Source organism: Squalius cephalus (genome assembly GCF_949319135.1).
Source record: "Squalius cephalus genome assembly, chromosome: 22".
NCBI classification, from domain to species: domain Eukaryota; kingdom Metazoa; phylum Chordata; class Actinopteri; order Cypriniformes; family Leuciscidae; genus Squalius; species Squalius cephalus.
The window spans coordinates 8971143-8993413 of record NC_137143.1 but is presented as its reverse complement, the minus strand read 5'-3'; the positions used below and the strand labels follow the sequence as shown (position 1 = coordinate 8993413).

The window sequence follows — 22271 nt, the reverse complement described above, 5'->3', positions numbered from 1 at the left end:
AATTTTGTCCGATCTGTCTGAAAATTTTCATGCTAGTTCAGGGTAATATTTCACACGTTCTGACTTGTTTTTAAGAAGGTCTGAGCATTGATTAAAGAGATATAGGCTTTCGGGGACACTTGGTAAAGGCCAGATTTTGAAGTGAACCTATTATAGCTATCCAAATGAAGTAGTTCAACTTTTTCTGACAATTATTGATCTAGTGAGTCCAGAGAATTGTATTGCACTAGTTTTGAACATTATGATATGAAAATTATATGATCAGAGATGGAAAAGACCATTTACAGCCAATACAGGCAGTTTACCATAGGAAATATATGATTTTAAAGCTTTTTAACAGTTATAGCGCCACCTATCGTCCGATCTCCATAGAATTTTTCATGCTTGTTAATGATGTTATGTCACATATGCTGACCAATTTTTGTGAAGTTCTGAGTTTTTATTTAGGATTTATAGGGTTTTTAGTGTATTTTGCCACGCCCATTTTATAAATGACCCTATTACAGCCATCCAAATGCAAAAGTTCAACTTTTTTTTGATAATTATTGATCTAGAGAGTCCAGAGAATTGTCCTAGACTGGTCTGGTTCCGATCGGGCAAAAAACCTAGGACTAGTTCGCAAAAGTAGTTTTTTAACATATTAATGAATAATTAATGAACAGTTTGATTGACAGCAATGGTTCTTGAGGCAAAGTTGTTCAGGATGAGGAGATCTATCAAATGATATGCATATTGTGTGGATATTTGTAACACCACGTGATTACAGAGCCGTAAAACTCGTTAGCGCCAACTAGTGGCCAATTTCTTTCAAAATTCTTACAGACCTTTAGGGCCATGAGCCGAACATGCCCATTGAGTTTCGTTCCGATCGGCCTCCGTTAACCTTGTCTAATAGGTGTTAAAATTTCATTGGCCAATGGCGGCCATGTTTTTTGAGATACGCAAATGTCCTCATACACATACATGGCACCTTGGACCAAGACACCGCATACCAATTTTCAAGTCAATCGGACTAACGGTCAGGTGGTTATAGCCTGTTTTATGTTTTTTTCATTTTATAGCGCCACCATGAGGCCAATCGTCGCGATTTTTTTACTGTGACCCCAGAGTAAGCTCATACACATGTGTACCAAGTTTGGTGAAGATACCTCATTTACATCGGGAGTTACAGCCATTTTAGTAAAATAGGCCCCTCCCACAACGTACGTTTTGGCGCCCCTTAGTGACCGTGAATCGAAATTTCCACTTTTTTTCGATAATTATTGATATTCAGTCTCCAGAGAACATTTCTGCATTAGTTTGGTTCCAATCGGGCAAAAAACCAGGGACTAGTTCGCAAAAATAGATTTTTGACAAAATTCAAAATGGCGGAAAATCTATCATGGCGGAAATGAAATCGGAGATATACGTTTTGTTCGTCAGGCGTCCAGCTTTCCAATGATATAAGACACTTGAGTCTACGACATACGGTCTAGGAGTTATGAGCAGTTTCGCGCTTTTGGTTGTTATAGCGCCACCTATGGGCCAATCGGGGTCATAATCTCTGAACCTTTCCTCGATTTTTGTACTACCATCTGTCAAAGTTTCAAAGTTCCAGCTCTTACGGTTTGGGCTGCACGATGCGTTTTAGCGGAGAAGAATAATAATAATAATAATAAAAATCCTTACAATTACAATAGGGTTTCAGCACTTCGTGCTTGAACCCCTAATTAAAGCTGCAAGCAGCATTTAGCGGGGTTCAAGCATTTAAGGCCTTTAAGCACATAAGCATTTAAGACATTACGTTTTATTTAACAAGCTTTTAACCACTGAAATTATAGATGGAAAAATCCATTTACAGCCAATATAGGCAATTTACCATAGGAAATATGTAGTTTTCAAACCTTTTTGCCAGTTATAGCGCCAGCTATGGTCCGATCTACATGAAATTTTGCATGCTTGTTTAGAATGTTATGGCACATATGCTCACCCATTTTCGTGAAGTTCTGAGTTTTCGTTTAGGATTTATAGGCTTCTGAGTGCATTTTGCCACGCCCATTTTCTTTATGACCCAATTATACCCATGCGAAAAATGCAAAAGTTCAACTTTTTTTCGATAATTATTGATCTAGAGAGTCCAGAGAATTGTCCTAGACTGGTCTGGTTCTGATCGGGCGAAAAACCAGGGACTAGTTCGCAAAAGTAGGTTTTTAACATATTCATGAATATTTAATGAACAGTTTGATTGACAGTGATGGTTCTTGAGGCAAAGTTGTTCAGCATGAGCAGATCTATCAGATGATATGCATTTTGTGATGATAAGTGTAACACCACGTGATTACAGAGCCTTAAAACTCGTTAGCGCCAACTAGTGGCCGATTTCTTTCAAAATTCTTACAGACCTCTAGGGGCTTGAGCCGAACATGCCCATCGAGTTTCGCTCCGATCGGACTTCGTTAACGGTGCTCAAACCTCATTGGCCAATGGCGGCCATGTTTTTCGAGATACGCCAATATCCTTTTAGACATACATGGCCCCTTGGGCCAAGACACTGCATACCAAATTTCAAGTCATTCGGAAAAACGGTCAGTTGTCTATATGTTTTTATTTGTTTTATAGCGCCACCATGTGGCCAATCGACGCAATTTTTTTACTGTGACCTCAGATTGACCTCTTACACATGTGTACCAAGTTTGGTGAAGTTTACTTAATTACTTCTTGAGTTATAGCCATTTTAGTAAAATAGGCTCCTCCCACAACGTTAATTTTGCACCCCCTAGCGACCATTAATCGAAATTTCAACTTTTTTTCGATAATTATTGATCTTCAGACTCCAGAGAACAATTCCGCACTGGTTTGGTTCCGATCGGGCGAAAAACCAGGGACTAGTTTGCAAAAGTAGGTTTTTGACAAAATTCAAAATGGCGAAAAATCTATCATGGCGGAAATGAAATCGGAGATATACGTTTTTTTCTTCAGGAGCTCTGGATTTCAATGATATAAGACACTTGAAGCTACGCCTTACGGTCTGGGAGTTCTGAGCAGTTTTGCGCTTTTGATTGCTATAGCGCCACCTATGGGCCGATTGGGCTGAGTCCGTGTATCTGAGTAGCGAGCAATAGTACTACCATCTGGCAAAGTTTCAAGTCTCTAGGTCTTACGGTTTGGGCTGCACGATGCGTTTTATGGCGGAAAAATAATAATAATAAAAATCAGGACGATTACAATAGGGTTTCAGCACTTCGTGCTTGAACCCCTAATTAAAGCTGCAAGCAGCATTTATCGGGGTTCAAGCAGTTAAGGCCTTTAAGGCATTTAAGCACAAAAGCATCAAAAGTTATTAAGATTTATTTAGCAAGCATGTAACCACTGACATAATAGATGGAAAAGACCATTTACAGCCAATACAGGCAATTTGCCATGGGATATATATGGTTTTAAAGCTTTTTAACAGTTATAGCGCCACCTATGGTCCGATCTCCATAAAATTGTTTACTGTGACCTCAAATTGAACCCATACACATGTGTACTGAGTTTGGTGAAGATATCTCATTTACTTCTTGAGTTATAGCCATTTGAGTAAAATAGGCTCCTCCCACAACGATTTGCCACATTCTAGAATTATTTAATATGATTCTAGCATGATTTACTATCATATACCATGTTCCAGAATGATTTATTAGGATTCTAGCATGATTTACCTTGATACACCTCATTTCAGTATTATTTACTATGATTTACAATGTTTCTAGCATGATTAACCACATTACTAGCAATTATGTGAAGTGTCAGTGCAAATGAGGTGATGAACACTGACAAAATATTATTGTGTTATAATAGTTAGTTATATACGTGATTTTTAGTGTGTGTCCAAGTATGAATGCAAAAGCACATGTAAAATATTTCATTATTAAGTAGAATGGCCAGCAGAGGGCACTAGAAGACCACTTATTGGCTCACTTTCACTTTAAACCAGTTTTCTGCACTAAAGCAAACCAGTTTTTCCATGTTAACTCAATGCATGCTTACACACACACACACACACACACACACACACACACACACACACACACACACACACACACATACACACACAGCATAGTTAACCATGATTTACCATGATATACCACGTTCTAGTATTATTTACCAGGAGATAAACGACAATCTAGTATTATTTACTTTGATTTACCATGTTTCTAGCCTGATTTATCACATTACTAGCAATTATTTGAAGTGTCAGTGCAAATAAAGTGATTAACACTGACAAAATATGATTGTGTTATAATAGTTATTGCTATATAAGTGATTTTTTTAGTGTGTATTCAAGTATGAATGCAAGCACATGTTGAAATATTTCATTAATAAGTAGAATGGCCAGCAGAGGGCAGTAGAAGACCACTTATTGGCTCACTTTCACTTTAAACCAGTTTTCTGCACTAAAGCAAACCAGTTTATCCATGTTAACTCAATGCATGCTTACACACACACACACACACACACACACACACACACACACACACACACACACACACACACACACACACACACAGCATAGTTAACCATGATTTACCATGATTTACCACATTACTAGCAATTATTTGAAGTGTCAGTGCAAATAAAGTGATTAACACTGACAAAATATGATTGTGTTATAATAGTTATTGCTATATAAGTGATTTTTAGTGTGTATTCAAGTTTAAATGCAAGCACATGTGGAAAAATTTAATTAATAAGTAGAATGGCCAGCAGAGGGCAGTAGAAGACCACTTATTGGCTCACTTTCACTTTAAACCTCATGATTTTGACCAGTTTTCTGCACTAAAGCAAACCAGTGTTTCCATGTTAACTCAATAATGCATACTTGCTACATATGCTACACACAATAATGCTACACACACACACACACACACACACAAATGTTTCAGTGATATTGGTGTCACATTCACCTTCATCACATTCACCTTCTGTCTTCATCACATTCACCATCTGTCGTCATCACCTGCACCTGCTCCTCATCACCCTCCTCATCATCACCTGCTCCTCATCATCATAACCGTCACCTGTTGTCCTTGTCTTGATCTGTGTATTTAAGTTCCCCTCTCATCCATTATCATTGTCGGTTATTGTTTGTGCACTAGCACTCTGTTATGTTTGTTTTCATGTTGGAAAATAAAACCTTTGTTATATTTGTACCACACACACACACACACACACACACACACACACACACACACACACCATCATTTATCATGATTTACCATGGCTGATACCAATACCAATATGAGAAAATGACTATTTTAAACAGCAGGGGGCAGTAAAATACCACTTATTGGCTTAACAATGCCATTAATTCATATCATTTTCACCTTTTTAACTGTTATAGAGGCAAATTTTGTCCGATCTGTCTGAAAATTTTCATGCTTGTTCAGGGTGATATTTCACATGTTCTGACTTGTTTTTAAGAAGGTCTGAGCATTGATTAAAGAGATATAGGCTTTCGGGGACACTTGGTAAAGGCCAGATTTTGAAGTGAACCTATTATAGCTATCCAAATGAAGTAGTTCAACTTTTTCTGACAATTATTGATCTAGTGAGTCCAGAGAATTGTATTGCACTAGTTTTGAACATTATGATATGAAAATTATATGATCAGAGATGGAAAAGACCATTTACAGCCAATACAGGCAGTTTACCATAGGAAATATATGATTTTAAAGCTTTTTAACAGTTATAGCGCCACCTATCGTCCGATCTCCATAGAATTTTTCATGCTTGTTAATGATGTTATGTCACATATGCTGACCAATTTTTGTGAAGTTCTGAGTTTTTATTTAGGATTTATAGGCTTTTTAATGTATTTTGACACGCCCATTTTATAAATTACCCTATTACAGCCATCCAAATGCAAAAGTTCAACTTTTTTTTGATAATTATTGATCTAGAGAGTCCAGAGAATTGTCCTAGACTGGTCTGGTTCCGATCGGGCAAAAAACCTAGGACTAGTTCGCAAAAGTAGGTTTTTAACATATTAATGAATAATTAATGAACAGTTTGATTGACAGCAATGGTTCTTGAGGCAAAGTTGTTCAGGATGAGGAGATCTATCAAATGATATGCATATTGTGTGGATATTTGTAACACTACGTGATTACAGAGCCGTAAAACTCGTTAGCGCCAACTAGTGGCCGATTTCTTTCAAAATTCTTACAGACCTTTAGGGCCATGAGCCGAACATGCCCATTGAGTTTCGTTCCGATCGGCCTCCGTTAACCTTGTCTAATAGGTGCTCAAACTTCGTTGGCCGATGGCGGCCATGTTTTTTGAGATACGCCAATGTCCTCATACACATACATGGCACCTTGGACCAAGACACTGCATACCAATTTTCAAGTCAATCGGACTAACGGTCAGGTGGTTATAGCCTGTTTTATGTTTTTTTCATTTTATAGCGCCACCATGAGGCCAATCGTCGCGATTTTTTTACTGTGACCCCAGAGTAAGCTCATACACATGTGTACCAAGTTTGGTGAAGATACCTCATTTATATCGGGAGTTATAGCCATTTTAGTAAAATAGGCCCCTCCCACAACGTACGTTTTGGCGCCCCTTAGCGATCGTGAATCGAAATTTCCACTTTTTTTCGATAATTATTGATATTCAGTCTCCAGAGAACATTTCTGCACTAGTTTGGTTCCAATCGGGCAAAAAACCAGGGACTAGTTCGCAAAAGTAGATTTTTGACAAAATTCAAAATGGCGGAAAATCTATCATGGCGGAAATGAAATCGGAGATATACGTTTTGTTCGTCAGGCGTCCAGCTTTCCAATGATATAAGACACTTGAGTCTACGACATACGGTCTAGGAGTTATGAGCAGTTTCGCGCTTTTGGTTGTTATAGCGCCACCTATGGGCCAATCGGGGTCATAATCTCTGAACCTTTCCTCGATTTTTGTACTACCATCTGTCAAAGTTTCAAAGTTCCAGCTCTTACGGTTTGGGCTGCACGATGCGTTTTACGGCAGAATAATAATAATAATAATAATAATTAAAGCTGCAAGCAGCATTTATCGGGGTTCAAGCAGTTAAGGCCTTTAAGGCATTTAAGCACAAAAGCATCAAAAGTTATTAAGATTTATTTAGCAAGCATGTAACCACTGACATAATAGATGGAAAAGACCATTTACAGCCAATACAGGCAATTTGCCATGGGATATATATGGTTTTAAAGCTTTTTAACAGTTATAGCGCCACCTATGGTCCGATCTCCATAAAATTGTTTACTGTGACCTCAAATTGAACCCATACACATGTGTACTGAGTTTGGTGAAGATATCTCATTTACTTCTTGAGTTATAGCCATTTGAGTAAAATAGGCTCCTCCCACAACGATTTGCCACATTCTAGAATTATTTAATATGATTCTAGCATGATTTACTATCATATACCATGTTCCAGAATGATTTATTAGGATTCTAGCATGATTTACCTTGATACACCTCATTTCAGTATTATTTACTATGATTTACAATGTTTCTAGCATGATTAACCACATTACTAGCAATTATGTGAAGTGTCAGTGCAAATGAGGTGATGAACACTGACAAAATATTATTGTGTTATAATAGTTAGTTATATACGTGATTTTTAGTGTGTGTCCAAGTATGAATGCAAAAGCACTTGTAAAATATTTCATTATTAAGTAGAATGGCCAGCAGAGGGCACTAGAAGACCACTTATTGGCTCACTTTCACTTTAAACCAGTTTTCTGCACTAAAGCAAACCAGTTTTTCCATGTTAACTCAATGCATGCTTACACACACACACACACACACACACACACACACACACACACACACACACACACACACACACACACAGCATAGTTAACCATGATTTACCATGATATACCACGTTCTAGTATTATTTACCAGGAGATAAACGACAATCTAGTATTATTTACTTTGATTTACCATGTTTCTAGCCTGATTTATCACATTACTAGCAATTATTTGAAGTGTCAGTGCAAATAAAGTGATTAACACTGACAAAATATGATTGTGTTATAATAGTTATTGCTATATAAGTGATTTTTTTAGTGTGTATTCAAGTATGAATGCAAGCACATGTTGAAATATTTCATTAATAAGTAGAATGGCCAGCAGAGGGCAGTAGAAGACCACTTATTGGCTCACTTTCACTTTAAACCAGTTTTCTGCACTAAAGCAAACCAGTTTATCCATGTTAACTCAATGCATGCTTACACACACACACACACACACACACACACACACACACACACACACACACACACACACACACACACACACACAGCATAGTTAACCATGATTTACCATGATTTACCACATTACTAGCAATTATTTGAAGTGTCAGTGCAAATAAAGTGATTAACACTGACAAAATATGATTGTGTTATAATAGTTATTGCTATATAAGTGATTTTTAGTGTGTATTCAAGTATAAATGCAAGCACATGTGGAAAAATTTAATTAATAAGTAGAATGGCCAGCAGAGGGCAGTAGAAGACCACTTATTGGCTCACTTTCACTTTAAACCTCATGATTTTGACCAGTTTTCTGCACTAAAGCAAACCAGTGTTTCCATGTTAACTCAATAATGCATACTTGCTACATATGCTACACACACGAATGCTACACACACACACACACACACACACACACACACACACACACACACACACACACACACACACACACACAAATGTTTCAGTGATATTAGTGTCACATTCACCTTCATCACATTCACCTTCTGTCTTCATCACATTCACCATCTGTCGTCATCACCTGCACCTGCTCCTCATCACCCTCCTCATCATCACCTGCTCCTCATCATCATAACCGTCACCTGTTGTCCTTGTCTTGATCTGTGTATTTAAGTTCCCCTCTCATCCATTATCATTGTCGGTTATTGTTTGTGCACTAGCACTCTGTTATGTTTGTTTTCATGTTGGAAAATAAAACCTTTGTTATATTTGTACCACACACACACACACACACACACACACACACACACACACACACACACACACACACACACACACACACACACCATCATTTATCATGATTTACCATGGCTGATACCAATACCAATATGAGAAAATGACTATTTTAAACAGCAGGGGGCAGTAAAATACCACTTATTGGCTTAACATGCCATTAATTCATATCATTTTCACCTTTTTAACTGTTATAGAGGCAAATTTTGTCCGATCTGTCTGAAAATTTTCATGCTAGTTCAGGGTAATATTTCACACGTTCTGACTTGTTTTTAAGAAGGTCTGAGCATTGATTAAAGAGATATAGGCTTTCGGGGACACTTGGTAAAGGCCAGATTTTGAAGTGAACCTATTATAGCTATCCAAATGAAGTAGTTCAACTTTTTCTGACAATTATTGATCTAGTGAGTCCAGAGAATTGTATTGCACTAGTTTTGAACATTATGATATGAAAATTATATGATCAGAGATGGAAAAGACCATTTACAGCCAATACAGGCAGTTTACCATAGGAAATATATGATTTTAAAGCTTTTTAACAGTTATAGCGCCACCTATCGTCCGATCTCCATAGAATTTTTCATGCTTGTTAATGATGTTATGTCACATATGCTGACCAATTTTTGTGAAGTTCTGAGTTTTTATTTAGGATTTATAGGGTTTTTAGTGTATTTTGCCACGCCCATTTTATAAATGACCCTATTACAGCCATCCAAATGCAAAAGTTCAACTTTTTTTTGATAATTATTGATCTAGAGAGTCCAGAGAATTGTCCTAGACTGGTCTGGTTCCGATCGGGCAAAAAACCTAGGACTAGTTCGCAAAAGTAGTTTTTTAACATATTAATGAATAATTAATGAACAGTTTGATTGACAGCAATGGTTCTTGAGGCAAAGTTGTTCAGGATGAGGAGATCTATCAAATGATATGCATATTGTGTGGATATTTGTAACACCACGTGATTACAGAGCCGTAAAACTCGTTAGCGCCAACTAGTGGCCAATTTCTTTCAAAATTCTTACAGACCTTTAGGGCCATGAGCCGAACATGCCCATTGAGTTTCGTTCCGATCGGCCTCCGTTAACCTTGTCTAATAGGTGTTAAAATTTCATTGGCCAATGGCGGCCATGTTTTTTGAGATACGCAAATGTCCTCATACACATACATGGCACCTTGGACCAAGACACTGCATACCAATTTTCAAGTCAATCGGACTAACGGTCAGGTGGTTATAGCCTGTTTTATGTTTTTTTCATTTTATAGCGCCACCATGAGGCCAATCGTCGCGATTTTTTTACTGTGACCCCAGAGTAAGCTCATACACATGTGTACCAAGTTTGGTGAAGATACCTCATTTACATCGGGAGTTACAGCCATTTTAGTAAAATAGGCCCCTCCCACAACGTACGTTTTGGCGCCCCTTAGTGACCGTGAATCGAAATTTCCACTTTTTTTCGATAATTATTGATATTCAGTCTCCAGAGAACATTTCTGCATTAGTTTGGTTCCAATCGGGCAAAAAACCAGGGACTAGTTCGCAAAAATAGATTTTTGACAAAATTCAAAATGGCGGAAAATCTATCATGGCGGAAATGAAATCGGAGATATACGTTTTGTTCGTCAGGCGTCCAGCTTTCCAATGATATAAGACACTTGAGTCTACGACATACGGTCTAGGAGTTATGAGCAGTTTCGCGCTTTTGGTTGTTATAGCGCCACCTATGGGCCAATCGGGGTCATAATCTCTGAACCTTTCCTCGATTTTTGTACTACCATCTGTCAAAGTTTCAAAGTTCCAGCTCTTACGGTTTGGGCTGCACGATGCGTTTTAGCGGAGAAGAATAATAATAATAATAATAAAAATCCTTACAATTACAATAGGGTTTCAGCACTTCGTGCTTGAACCCCTAATTAAAGCTGCAAGCAGCATTTATCGGGGTTCAAGCAATTAAGGCCTTTAAGGCCTCAAAGCACAAAAGCATAAAAAGTTATTAAGTTTTATTTAGCAAGCATTTAACCACTGACATCATAGATGGAAAAGATCTTGTTCTAGCATGATTTACCATGATATACCACATTCTAAAATTATTTACCATAGTTCATCATGATTTATCATGGTTTACCATGATTTACCCTGTTCTAGCATAGTTTACCATGATTTACCATGTTCTAGCATGATAAACCACGTTCTAGAAAGATTTAACTGGATTCTTACTGATTTACCTTAATACACCACATTCTACTATTATTTACTATGACTTACCATGTTTCTAGCGTGATTTACCATGATTTACCACATTACTAGCAATTATGTGAAGTGTCAGTGCAAATGAAGTGATAAACACTGACAAAATATGATTGTGTTATAATAGTTATTGTTATACAAGTGATTTTTTTAGTGTCTACCCTAAATATGAATTAATCCAAAAGCACATGTGAAAAGACTTCATTAATAAGTAGAATGGCCAGCAGAAGCCAGTAGAAGACCACTTATTGGCTCACTTTCACTTTAAACTTAATGATTTGCACCAGTTTTCTGCACTAAATCAAACCAGTTTTTCCATGTCAACTCAATAATGCATGCTCACACACACACACACACGCACACGCACACACACACACACGCACACACACACACACACACACACACACACACGTTTTTTGGATATGCTATTGAGAAAATATATTTATTTATTTGTCTATAGGCATTTCTTTGTGATCTAATAATATAAAACCATGTTACCAGTATAGGGCTGTAACGATTCCTCAATTATAGTCAAGTACTCGATTTAAAAAAATCCTTGATTGCAATTTACCCCTAGAGCAGGGGTGGGCAATTAATTCTGACAAGGGGCCACATGAGAAACCTGAATCGTGTCAGAGGGCCACACCAACAATAACACTTAATTCTGCTCAGCTTTCTTCCATTGTACAATTCCCTTAATTATATATTATGAATAGCTGGTACTGGTAATCAGTAGAATAAAACTAAAATAAAATTCTGTTTATATTAGGCTAAGTGAAATTGTGGTGCGTAGGTCAAATAAAACAAAAACAATCACTGAATCAGTGCAATTTAATTTGAACTTGTTCATCTTCAAAAACAAAGAATAACAAAAGGTTTATAGAAATGTAACAACACAGCAACTTGTAATGTTTTCCTCCTCATTTTACCTTTTCAGTACAATTAACACAGTCAGTTCTGGGCTTAAACAAGGGCAGCATGTTTATAGACATGTAATAAATTGTAATGTTTTCCTCCTCATTTTACCCTTTCAGTGAGAATAATCCAGTCTGTTCTGGGCTTGAACAAGGGCACTGAAATCTGGCTGCATGTCTGAGGTGGCTATACGAAGGACAGCTGAGAGGTGGTCATCAGTGATAGAAGATCTGTGTTTGGATTTGTTGAACTTCATCACTGAGAATGTCTGTTCACATACATAAGTAGATCCAAAGAGGACTAGAATCCTCTGAGCATGCCTCCTCAGGTGTGGGAAGTTCTCTTCTTTGAGGGAGGCATAAAAGTCCAGCAGTGAGGCTGACCTGAAGTGCTCTGCCAGAAGTGTGTCAGACTGCAGGTCAATCAGTTCCATCTGAACATCACTTGGAGCATTATCCACATTGCAGTTGAAGGGAGAAGAAACCATGTGCATTTCATTTTCTATAGTTTTGAAATCTTGAAATCGCCTTGAAAACTCTGCATGCAGTGCTTCTAACATGGGTGAGTACTTGTGGATGTGATCGGCTGATGGTGTGGCCTCCTTTAGTGTTGGCAAGTGGGTCAGAAGGTTGTCCTTCACTTGGCTTGAGATAAGCTGCAACTTCCTCATGAAAGCCTTCACTGCACTGTACATCTCATGCACAAAAAGGCCCTTGCACTGCAGTTTGACATTTAGTTCATTCATTAGTGCAGTTACATCTACAGCAAACCCGAGGTCTGCCACCCAGTCCTCATCAGAAAGCTCTGGGATGTCATGTCCTTTCTTCACACAGAAATCCTGAATCTGTTCTCTCAGGTCCCAGACACTTTTCAGTACCTTGCCTAGGCTGAGCCACCTGACAGGGCAGTGGTAGCTGATGTCACCATGTTCCATCTCATTTTCCTCCAAAAGAGCAACAAATTGTCTGTGATTTAATGCTCTCGCTCTGATGAAGTTAACTGTTTTAGTTACTGCATCAACAACATGGTTCATCTTTAACACTGTCTTACACAACACTTCCTGGTGGATAATACAATGCAAAAATGTCAATTTCTGCACAGGATTAAGTTCTGTCACTTTATCCTGCATTCTCTTTAAAAGACCGACATTTTTCCCAGTCAGATTTGGACAACCATCTGTTGTCACACCTGCCAGATTCTCCCATTTCAGTCCTAACTTGTCCAAACATTCATTTACCTCTTTGAATAAGTCATTACCAGTGGTTGTCCCTTTCATTGACTGCATGGATGCCAGCTCCTCCGTGACTTGAAAGTCTGCAGTCATTCCACGTAAGAAGATGAGAAGCTGAGCGGTATCACGCACATCGCAGCTCTCGTCCAAAGCCAGAGAAAAACAGTCAAAGTCTGCAGCTCTGTTCTTCAGCTGAAGCTCCAAGTTTCCACCGATGTCCTCAACCCGCCTCGTCACAGTGCGTCGGGAGAGTGAGATGTTCTCAAACGCGTCCTTTTTCTCCGGGCACATCAGTGCAACCGAGTCCAATAAGCACTCCTTAATAAACTCTCCGTCCGAAAATGCCTTACTTTTTCTGGCGATTTTGTGAGAAATGACATAACTTGTCCTAACGGCTGCTTCTCTGGTGGTGTAAAGTTTTGTAAAAAGTCCTTGTTGAGTGTGCAGTTTTGCTAGCAACGCATCAGACACACTTGCGCGCTCTTTTTCAGACAGATTTCTGTATTTATCCTCGTGTTTAGTCGTGTAGTGCCGATTCAAATTGTAATCTTTTAACACAGCGACCTGTGTACCGCAAATCAAGCACACAGCGTTACCTTTAATTTCTGTGAAGAAGTACTTGGCAGTCCATGTCTTGTTAAAAACACGACATTCATTATCAACTTTTCTTTTCTTAGCGTGTGCTGACATTTTGAGGGTAACACCACTTGTTGCTATTCAACTTCACTGTCGCCTGGCAACAGAGCGCGAGCCTCCGCTGAGTGCGCGCGCATTCCGCGCAACTCCCCAAACAGATCTTCGGATGCGGAGGCGCGCGCGCGCTGTTAAGACGAATCTGCCCGAGCAGACGGATATTAGTTTTTTTATTACCTTCGCGCTCATGCGGACGCGTCGAGTTTGACTGCAGTATCTTCTATTCTATGCGCCTTATAATCCGGTGCGCCTTATAGTGCGGAAAATACGATAGATATTTTTATAATCTATGTTGGGCCGGGGCCGGACAGGGACACACAAAGGGCCGGATGTGGCCCGCGGGCCGTAATATGCCCAGGTCTGCCCTAGAGTAATTGGCAAAATACCAAAAGTGGTGCATTCCACAGACGAGAATCAAACAACCGCAGAATTACAGTTTTCTAGGACAACGCGATATTTAAAACCATTTACAGTCATAGTATAGCATAGTGCCATTGTGAAATCACAAAGTCTGTGATTCAGTTAAATAAATATATCTTCTGTTTTTTGCTTGTTTGTTTTTTTTTCACACAGAAGACTAGCCTACATGTTAAAATTACCTCAGCTCCATCCACAGTAAACGCTGCTCCAAGCAAACTCAGTCTCTGCAGTGCTGTTTGTTTAGGTTTCCAATAACGTGCAAATGGGAACGCAAGTCGGACGCAATTTGTGTTTCATAGTTGCACTGTTATCATTTGTGGAGCACATCTGGGTTTCTCAAACTGCTGTCCATCGCGATTTCAAAATAAAAGTTTAAACTCTTGCTCTGAATTTGCATGTTTTGATGTGCACATGTTCTCGTTCAAGAAATTACAGTGACTGTAGCATTTCTATCGTACAGAAGTGGTCAAATATTAAAGTTTAAGTTGACATTTGAATTAGTTGTTTGGACAATATTAAACAAGGATTTGATAATGCCAGGCTTAGTGTAACAACAACCAGACAGCTGGCGCCCTCTGCAGGCATTTGTTATTTATGTACATAAGTTATGTTTATATTAATTTATATAATTTATTTTACATGGGTATATTTTAACAGTGTTCTTCAATAAAACCAATATAATTACTTACATTGATACTTTACTTGAACCAATTATTGTTGCTTGTTATTATATATTTCTATTTTAAGTCATTTTAAAGGCTGTTGTTAACTTGAATCTATTTTTTACCACAATTTTTTTTATCCGATTACTTGAATAGAATACTAAAATACTAAATACTAAAATACTAAAATAATCGATAGCTACAGCCCTATCATAATAAAAAAGATTGCTTTTTAAAGCATTTGTTTGTTTCCCAATACTGAAAGCTAATGAAAAGGTAATGTGAAATCCTGCTGCTCCCTCGAGTGGACAAAAGTGGTATTAAAGCTTGCATTTTACAATTGAAGTGATTTAATGAATTAATGAATGGGAATTTATATCTCGGGAACCAGAAGGCGAAAAAGCATATATAGTGCTTGAGGAGCCCTGTTAAATGAGACCATGAATGTGTTTTTGGGCGATTGATGCTGGAAGTTATGACTGTTCAAATGCAAATATTTGGGGGCTTTTATCTCTGGAATGCGCAGGACAAATTACACCACATTTGAATCGAAGCTAGCCAAGGATGGGCCCTTTCCAACGAGCTCTCACACAAGGTTCGGGGTGGTCTGGATCGGGAGTTACGGCCGTTCAAAATCGGGGGTCCCGCGGACTAGATCCGCGCGGGGGGCGCGCTCCCGAGGCCCGCGACGACACGTTTCGATCAAGAGCCTGGAGAAGACCTTACCATCAAAATTTGAGCGCGAAACGACTTCCCGTTTTCGAGTTATGAGTGAATTTGTATTTGGGGGCGTGGCTTAAATGCCCGTTTTACTTTCGTTTCATTTCATTAATTTACTTTAGTCCATTTCCACATCTCAGTGTGACACAATTTTCAAGTAATACTCCAATAGAGAATAGATACAAAATATGATTTAAAATGTTAAAATAATGATTTTATAAAGTCTAAATATGAATTATATGACAATATTAGGGAGCAGTATGATGAAATGGCAGCAGGGGGCAGTAAAATACCACTTATTGGCTTAATGACATGTTATATAATTTTTACCTTTTTAACTGTTATAGAGGCAAATTTTGTCTGATCTGTCTGAAATTTTTCATGCTTATTAAGAGTCATGAACATTATTATATGAGAATTATATGAACATAGATAGGAATAGGAATTTTTCCTAGGAAAAGACCATTCACAGCCAATACAGGCAATTTACCATAGGAAATATATGGTTTTAAAGCGTTTTAACAGTTATAGCGCCACCTTTGGTCCGATCTCCATACAAATTTCCAGGCTTCTTTAGCATGTTATGACAAATATGCGCATCAATTTTTGTGAAGTTCTGTGTTTTCGTTTAGGATTTATAGGCTTTTGAGTGCATTTTGCTACGCCCATTTTCTTTATGACCCAATATACCCATGCGAAAAATGCAAAAGTTCGACTTTTTTTTGATAATTATTTATCTAGAGAGTCCATAGAATTGACTTAGACTCGTTTGGTTCCGATCGGGCGAAAAACCAGGGACTAGTTCGCAAAAGTAGGTTTTTAACATAATTACGAATATTTAATTAACGGTTTGATTGACAGCAATGGTTCTTGAGGCAAAGTTGTTCTCCATGAGAAGGTCTATCAAATGATATGCATATTGTGTGGATATTTGTAACACCACGTGATTACGGAGCTGTAAAACTCGTTAGCGCCAACTAGTGGCCGATTTCTTTCAAAATTCTTACAGACCTCTAGGGCCATGAGTCGAACATGCCTACCGAGTTTTGTTCCGATCAGCCTCCGTTAACCTTGTCTAATAGGTGCTCAAATTTCATTGGCCGATGGCGGCCATGTTTTTTGAGATACACCAATGTCCTCATAGACATACAAGGCACCTTGGACCAAGACACTGCATACCAATTTTCAAGTCAATCGGACTAACGGTCAGGTCGTCATAGCCCTTTTCATGTTTTTTTCATGTTATAGCGCCACCTAGAGTTTAATCGTCGCGATTTTTTTACTGTGACCCAAGATTGAACTCCTACACATGTGGACCGAGTTTGGTGAAGATACCTCATTTACATCTTGAGTTATAGCCCTTTTAGTAAAATAGGCTCCTCCCACAACATTAGTTTTGCGCCCCCTAGCGACTGTGAATCGAAATTTCAACTTTTTTTCGATAATTATTGATAATCAGACTCCAGAGAACATTTCTGCACTGGTTTGGTTCCGATCGGACGAAAAACCTAGGACTAGTTCGCAAAAGTAGGTTTTTGACAAAATTCAAAATGGCGGAAAAATTTGCATACCGCAAATAAAATCGGAGATATACGTTTTGTTCTTCAGGGTTTCAGCTTTCCAATGATATAAGACACTTGAGTCTACGACATATGGTCTAGGAGTTATGAGCAGTTTCGCGTTTTTGGTTGCTTTAGCGCCACCTATGGGCCAATCGGAGTCATACTCTCTGAACCTCTCCTCGATTTTTGTACTACCATTTGGCAAAGTTTCAAGTCTCCAGCACTTACGGTTTAGGCTGCACGATGCGTTTTACGGCAGAAGAAAAATAATAAAAATCAGCACAATTACAATAGGGTTTCAGCACTTCGTGCTTGAACCCCTAATAATAATTAAAGCTGCAAGCAGCATTTATCGGGGTTCAAGCAGTTAAGGCCTTTAAGGCATTTAAGCACAAAAGTATCAAAAGTTATTAAGATTTATTTAATAAGCATGTAACCACTGACATAATAGATGGAAAAGACCATTTACAGCCAATACAGGCAATTTACCATGTGATATATTTGGTTTTAAAGCTTTTTAACAGTTATAGCGCCACCTATGGTCCGATCTCCATAGAATTGTTTACTGTGACCTCAAATTGAACCCATACACATGTGTACTGAGTTTGGTGAAGATATCTCATTTACTTCTTGAGTTATAGCCATTTTAGTAAAATAGGCTCCTCCCACAACAATTTAGCATATTCTAGTATTATTTACTATGATTCTAGCATGATTTGCCATATTCTAGCATAATTTACCATGATATACTACATTCTAGTATGATTTACCATTGTTTACTGTGATTCTAGCATGGATTACCATAGTTTATCATGATTTATCATAGTTTACCATGATTCATCATAGTTTACCATGATTTACCCTGTTCTAGCATAGTTTACCATGATTTACCATGTTCTAGCATGATTTACCATGATATACCACATTCTAACATGATTTACCATAGTTTATTATGATTTATCATGGCTTACCATGATTTACCATGTTCTAGAATGATGTACCAGGATTGTAGTATGATTTATCTTGATACACCACATTCTAGTATTATTTATTATGATTTACCATGTTTTTAGTGTGATTTACCATGATTTACCACATTGCTAGCAATTATGTGAAGTATCAGTAAAAATGAAGTGATAAACTCTGACAAAATATGATTGTGCTACAATAGTAATTGTTATATAAGTGATTTTTTAGTGTTTTATTGTTATATAAGTGATTTTTAGTGTCTAATGAATGCAAAAGCATAAGTGAGTAGACTTCATTAATAAGTAGAATGGCCAGCAGAGGGCAGTAGAAGACCACATATTGGCTCACTTTCACTTTAAACTTCTTGATTTTCACCATTTTTCTGCACTAAAGCAAACCAGTTTTTCCATTTTAACTCCATAATGCATGTTTACACACACACACACACGCACGCACGCACGCACGCACGCACGCACGCACGCACGCACGCACGCACGCACGCACGCACGCACGCACGCACGCACGCACGCACACACACACACACACACACACACACACACACACACACACACACACAAAGACAAATGTTGTTGTTGTTATTTCAATGCTATTGGGATATGTCATTATGAAAATATATTTGAATGGTCTATAAACATTTCACAAAGTCTTTGCAAGCTATTAATCAGATGATTCAGAATTTATTCAGAAACCTAAGACTACACACACACATTATGTTGTAGATGCAGACATTTGAAATGTATGATGTGATCAAACTGTCAATACTAATACTTTAACAGATGGATTTTGACTAAATGTAATTGTAAATGTTAAAATAGTGATTTTATAAAGTCTAAATATAAATTATAGAACAATATGACAAAATGACTATTTTGAACAGCAGGGGGCAGTAAAATACCACTTATTGGCTTAACATGCCATTATAATCATATCATTTTCACCTTTTTAACTGTTATAGAGGCAAATTTTGTCTGATCTGTCTGAAAATTTTCATGCATGTTCAGAGTGATATTTCACATGTTCTGACTTGTTTTTAAGAAGGTCTGAGTCATTCATTAAAGAGATATAGGCTTTCTGGGACACTTGGTAAAGGCTACATTTTGAAGTGAACCTATTATAGCTATCCAAATGAAGTAGTTCAACTTTTTCTGACAATTATTGATCTAGTGAGTCCAGAGAATTTTATTGCACTAGTTTTGAACATTATGATATGAAAATTATATGATCAGAGATGGAAAAGACCATTTACAGCCAATACAAGCAACATACCATAGGAAATATATGGTTTTAAAGCTTTTTAAAGGTTATAGCGCCACCTATCGTCCGATCTCCATAAAATTTTGCATGCTTGTTAATGATGTTATGACACATAGGCTGACCAATTTTTGTGAAGTTCTGAGTTTTCATTTAGGATTTATAGGCTTTTGAGTGTATTTTGCCACACCCATTTTATAAATGACCCTATTACAGCCATACAAATGCAAAAGTTCAACTTTTTTTTGATAATTATTGATCTAGAGAGTCCAGAGAATTGTCCTAGACTGGTCTGGTTCCGATCGGGCGAAAAACCTAGGACTAGTTCGCAAAAGTAGGTTTTAGACATATTCGTGAATATTTAATGAACGGTTTGATTGACAGCAATGGTTCTTGAGGCAAAGTTGTTCAGCATGAGCAGATCTATCAAATGATATGCATATTGTGTGGATGAGTGTAACACCACGTGATTACAGAGCCATAAAACTCGTTAGCGCCAACTAGTGGCCGATTTCTTTCAAAATTCTTACAGACCTCTAAGGCCATGAGACGAACATGCCCATCGAGTTTCGTTCCGATCGGCCTCCGTTAACCTTGTCTAATCGGTGCTCAAACTTCATTGGCCGATGGCGGCCATGTTTTTTGAGATACGCCAATGTCCTCATAGACATACATGGCACCTTGGACCAAGACACTGCATACCAATTTTCAAGTCAATCGGACTAACGGTCAGGTGGTTATAGCCTGTTTTATGTTTTTTTCATGTTATAGCGCCACCATGTGGCCAATCGCCGCGATTTTTTTACCGTGACCTCAGATTGACCTCTTACACATGTGTACCAAGTTTGGTTAAAATACCTCTTTTACTTCTGGAGTTATAGCCATTTTAGTAAAATAGGCTCCTCCCACAACGTTAATTTTGCACCCCCTAGCGACCGTGAATCGAAATTTCAACTTTTTTTCGATAATTATTGATCTTCAGACTCTAATGAACAATTCTGCACTGGTTTGGTTCCGATCGGGCGAAAAACCAGGGACTAGTTCGCAAAAGTAGATTTTCGACAAAATTCAAAATGGCGGAAAATCTATCATGGCGGAAATAAAATCGGAGATAAACGTTTTGTTCGTCAGGCGTCCAGCTTTCCAATGATATAAGACACTTGAGTCTAGGACTTACGGTCTAGGAGTTATGAGCAGTTTCACGCTTTTGGTTGCTATAGCGCCACCTATGGGCCAATCGGGGTCATAATTTGATAACCTCTCCTCGATTTTTGTACTACCATATGGCAAAGTTTCAAAGCTCTAGCCCTTACGGTTTGGGCTGCACGATGCGTTTTACGGCGGAATAATAATAATAATTAAAGCTGCAAGCAGCATTTATCGGGGTTCAAGCAATTAAGGCCTTTAAGGCCTTTAAGCATAAAAGCATCAAAAGTTATTAAGATTTATTTAGCAAGCATGTAACTACTGACATAATAGATGAAAAAGACCATTTACCATAGGAAATATATGGTTTTAAAGCTTTTTAACAGTTATAGCGCCACCTATGGTCCAATCTCCATAAAATTTTGCATGCTTGTTAATGATGTTATGTCACATATTTCCACCAATTTTTGTGAAGTTCTGAGTTTTCATTTATGATTTATAGGCTTTTTAGTGCATTTTGCCACACCCATTTTCTTTATGACCCTGTTATAGCCATGCGCAAAATGCAAAAGTTCAACTTTTTTTTGATAATTATTGATCTAGAGAGTCCAGAGAATTGTCCTAGACTGGTCTGGTTCCGATCGGGCAAAAAACCTAGGACTAGTTCGCAAAAGTTGAGTTTCGTTCCGATCGGCCTCCGTTAACCTTGTCTAATAAGTGCTCAAACTTCGTTGGCCGATGGCGGCCATGTTTTTTGAGATACGCCAATGTCCTCATACACATACATGGCACCTTGGACCAAGACACTGCATACCAATTTTCAAGTCAATCGGACTAACGGTCAGGTGGTTATAGCCTGTTTTATGTTTTTTTCATTTTATAGCGCCACCATGTGGCCAATCGCCGCGATTTTTTTACTGTGACCCCAGAGTAAGCTCATACACATGTGTACCAAGTTTGGTGAAGATACCTCATTTACATCGGGAGTTATAGCCATTTTAGTAAAATAGGCCCCTCCCACAACGTACGTTTTGGCGCCCCTTAGCGACCGTGAATCGAAATTTCCACTTTTTTTCGATAATTATTGATATTCAGTCTCCAGAGAACATTTCTGCACTAGTTTGGTTCCAATCGGGCAAAAAACCAGGGACTAGTTCGCAAAAGTAGATTTTTGACAAAATTCAAAATGGCGGAAAATCTATCATGGCGGAAATGAAATCGGAGATATACGTTTTGTTCGTCAGGCGTCCAGCTTTCCAATGATATAAGACACTTGAGTCTACGACATACGGTCTAGGAGTTATGAGCAGTTTCGCGCTTTTGGTTGTTATAGCGCCACCTATGGGCCAATCGGGGTCATAATCTCTGAACCTTTCCTCGATTTTTGTACTACCATCTGTCAAAGTTTCAAAGTTCCAGCTC

The 22271-nt window shown here is 38.2% G+C and overlaps 1 protein-coding gene across 1 annotated transcript; it reads right to left on the bottom strand.

Moving 5' to 3' along the window:
• Positions 1-12289: 12289 nt before the first annotated feature.
• On the bottom strand, positions 12290-13696 carry LOC307150149 (general transcription factor II-I repeat domain-containing protein 2A-like; the record flags this gene model as incomplete). Its single annotated transcript, XM_079857003.1, has 1 exon — positions 12290-13696. One exon carries the CDS (start codon positions 13694-13696, stop codon positions 12290-12292), a length of 1407 nt encoding a protein of 468 aa, XP_079713129.1.
• Positions 13697-22271: the final 8575 nt, after the last annotated feature.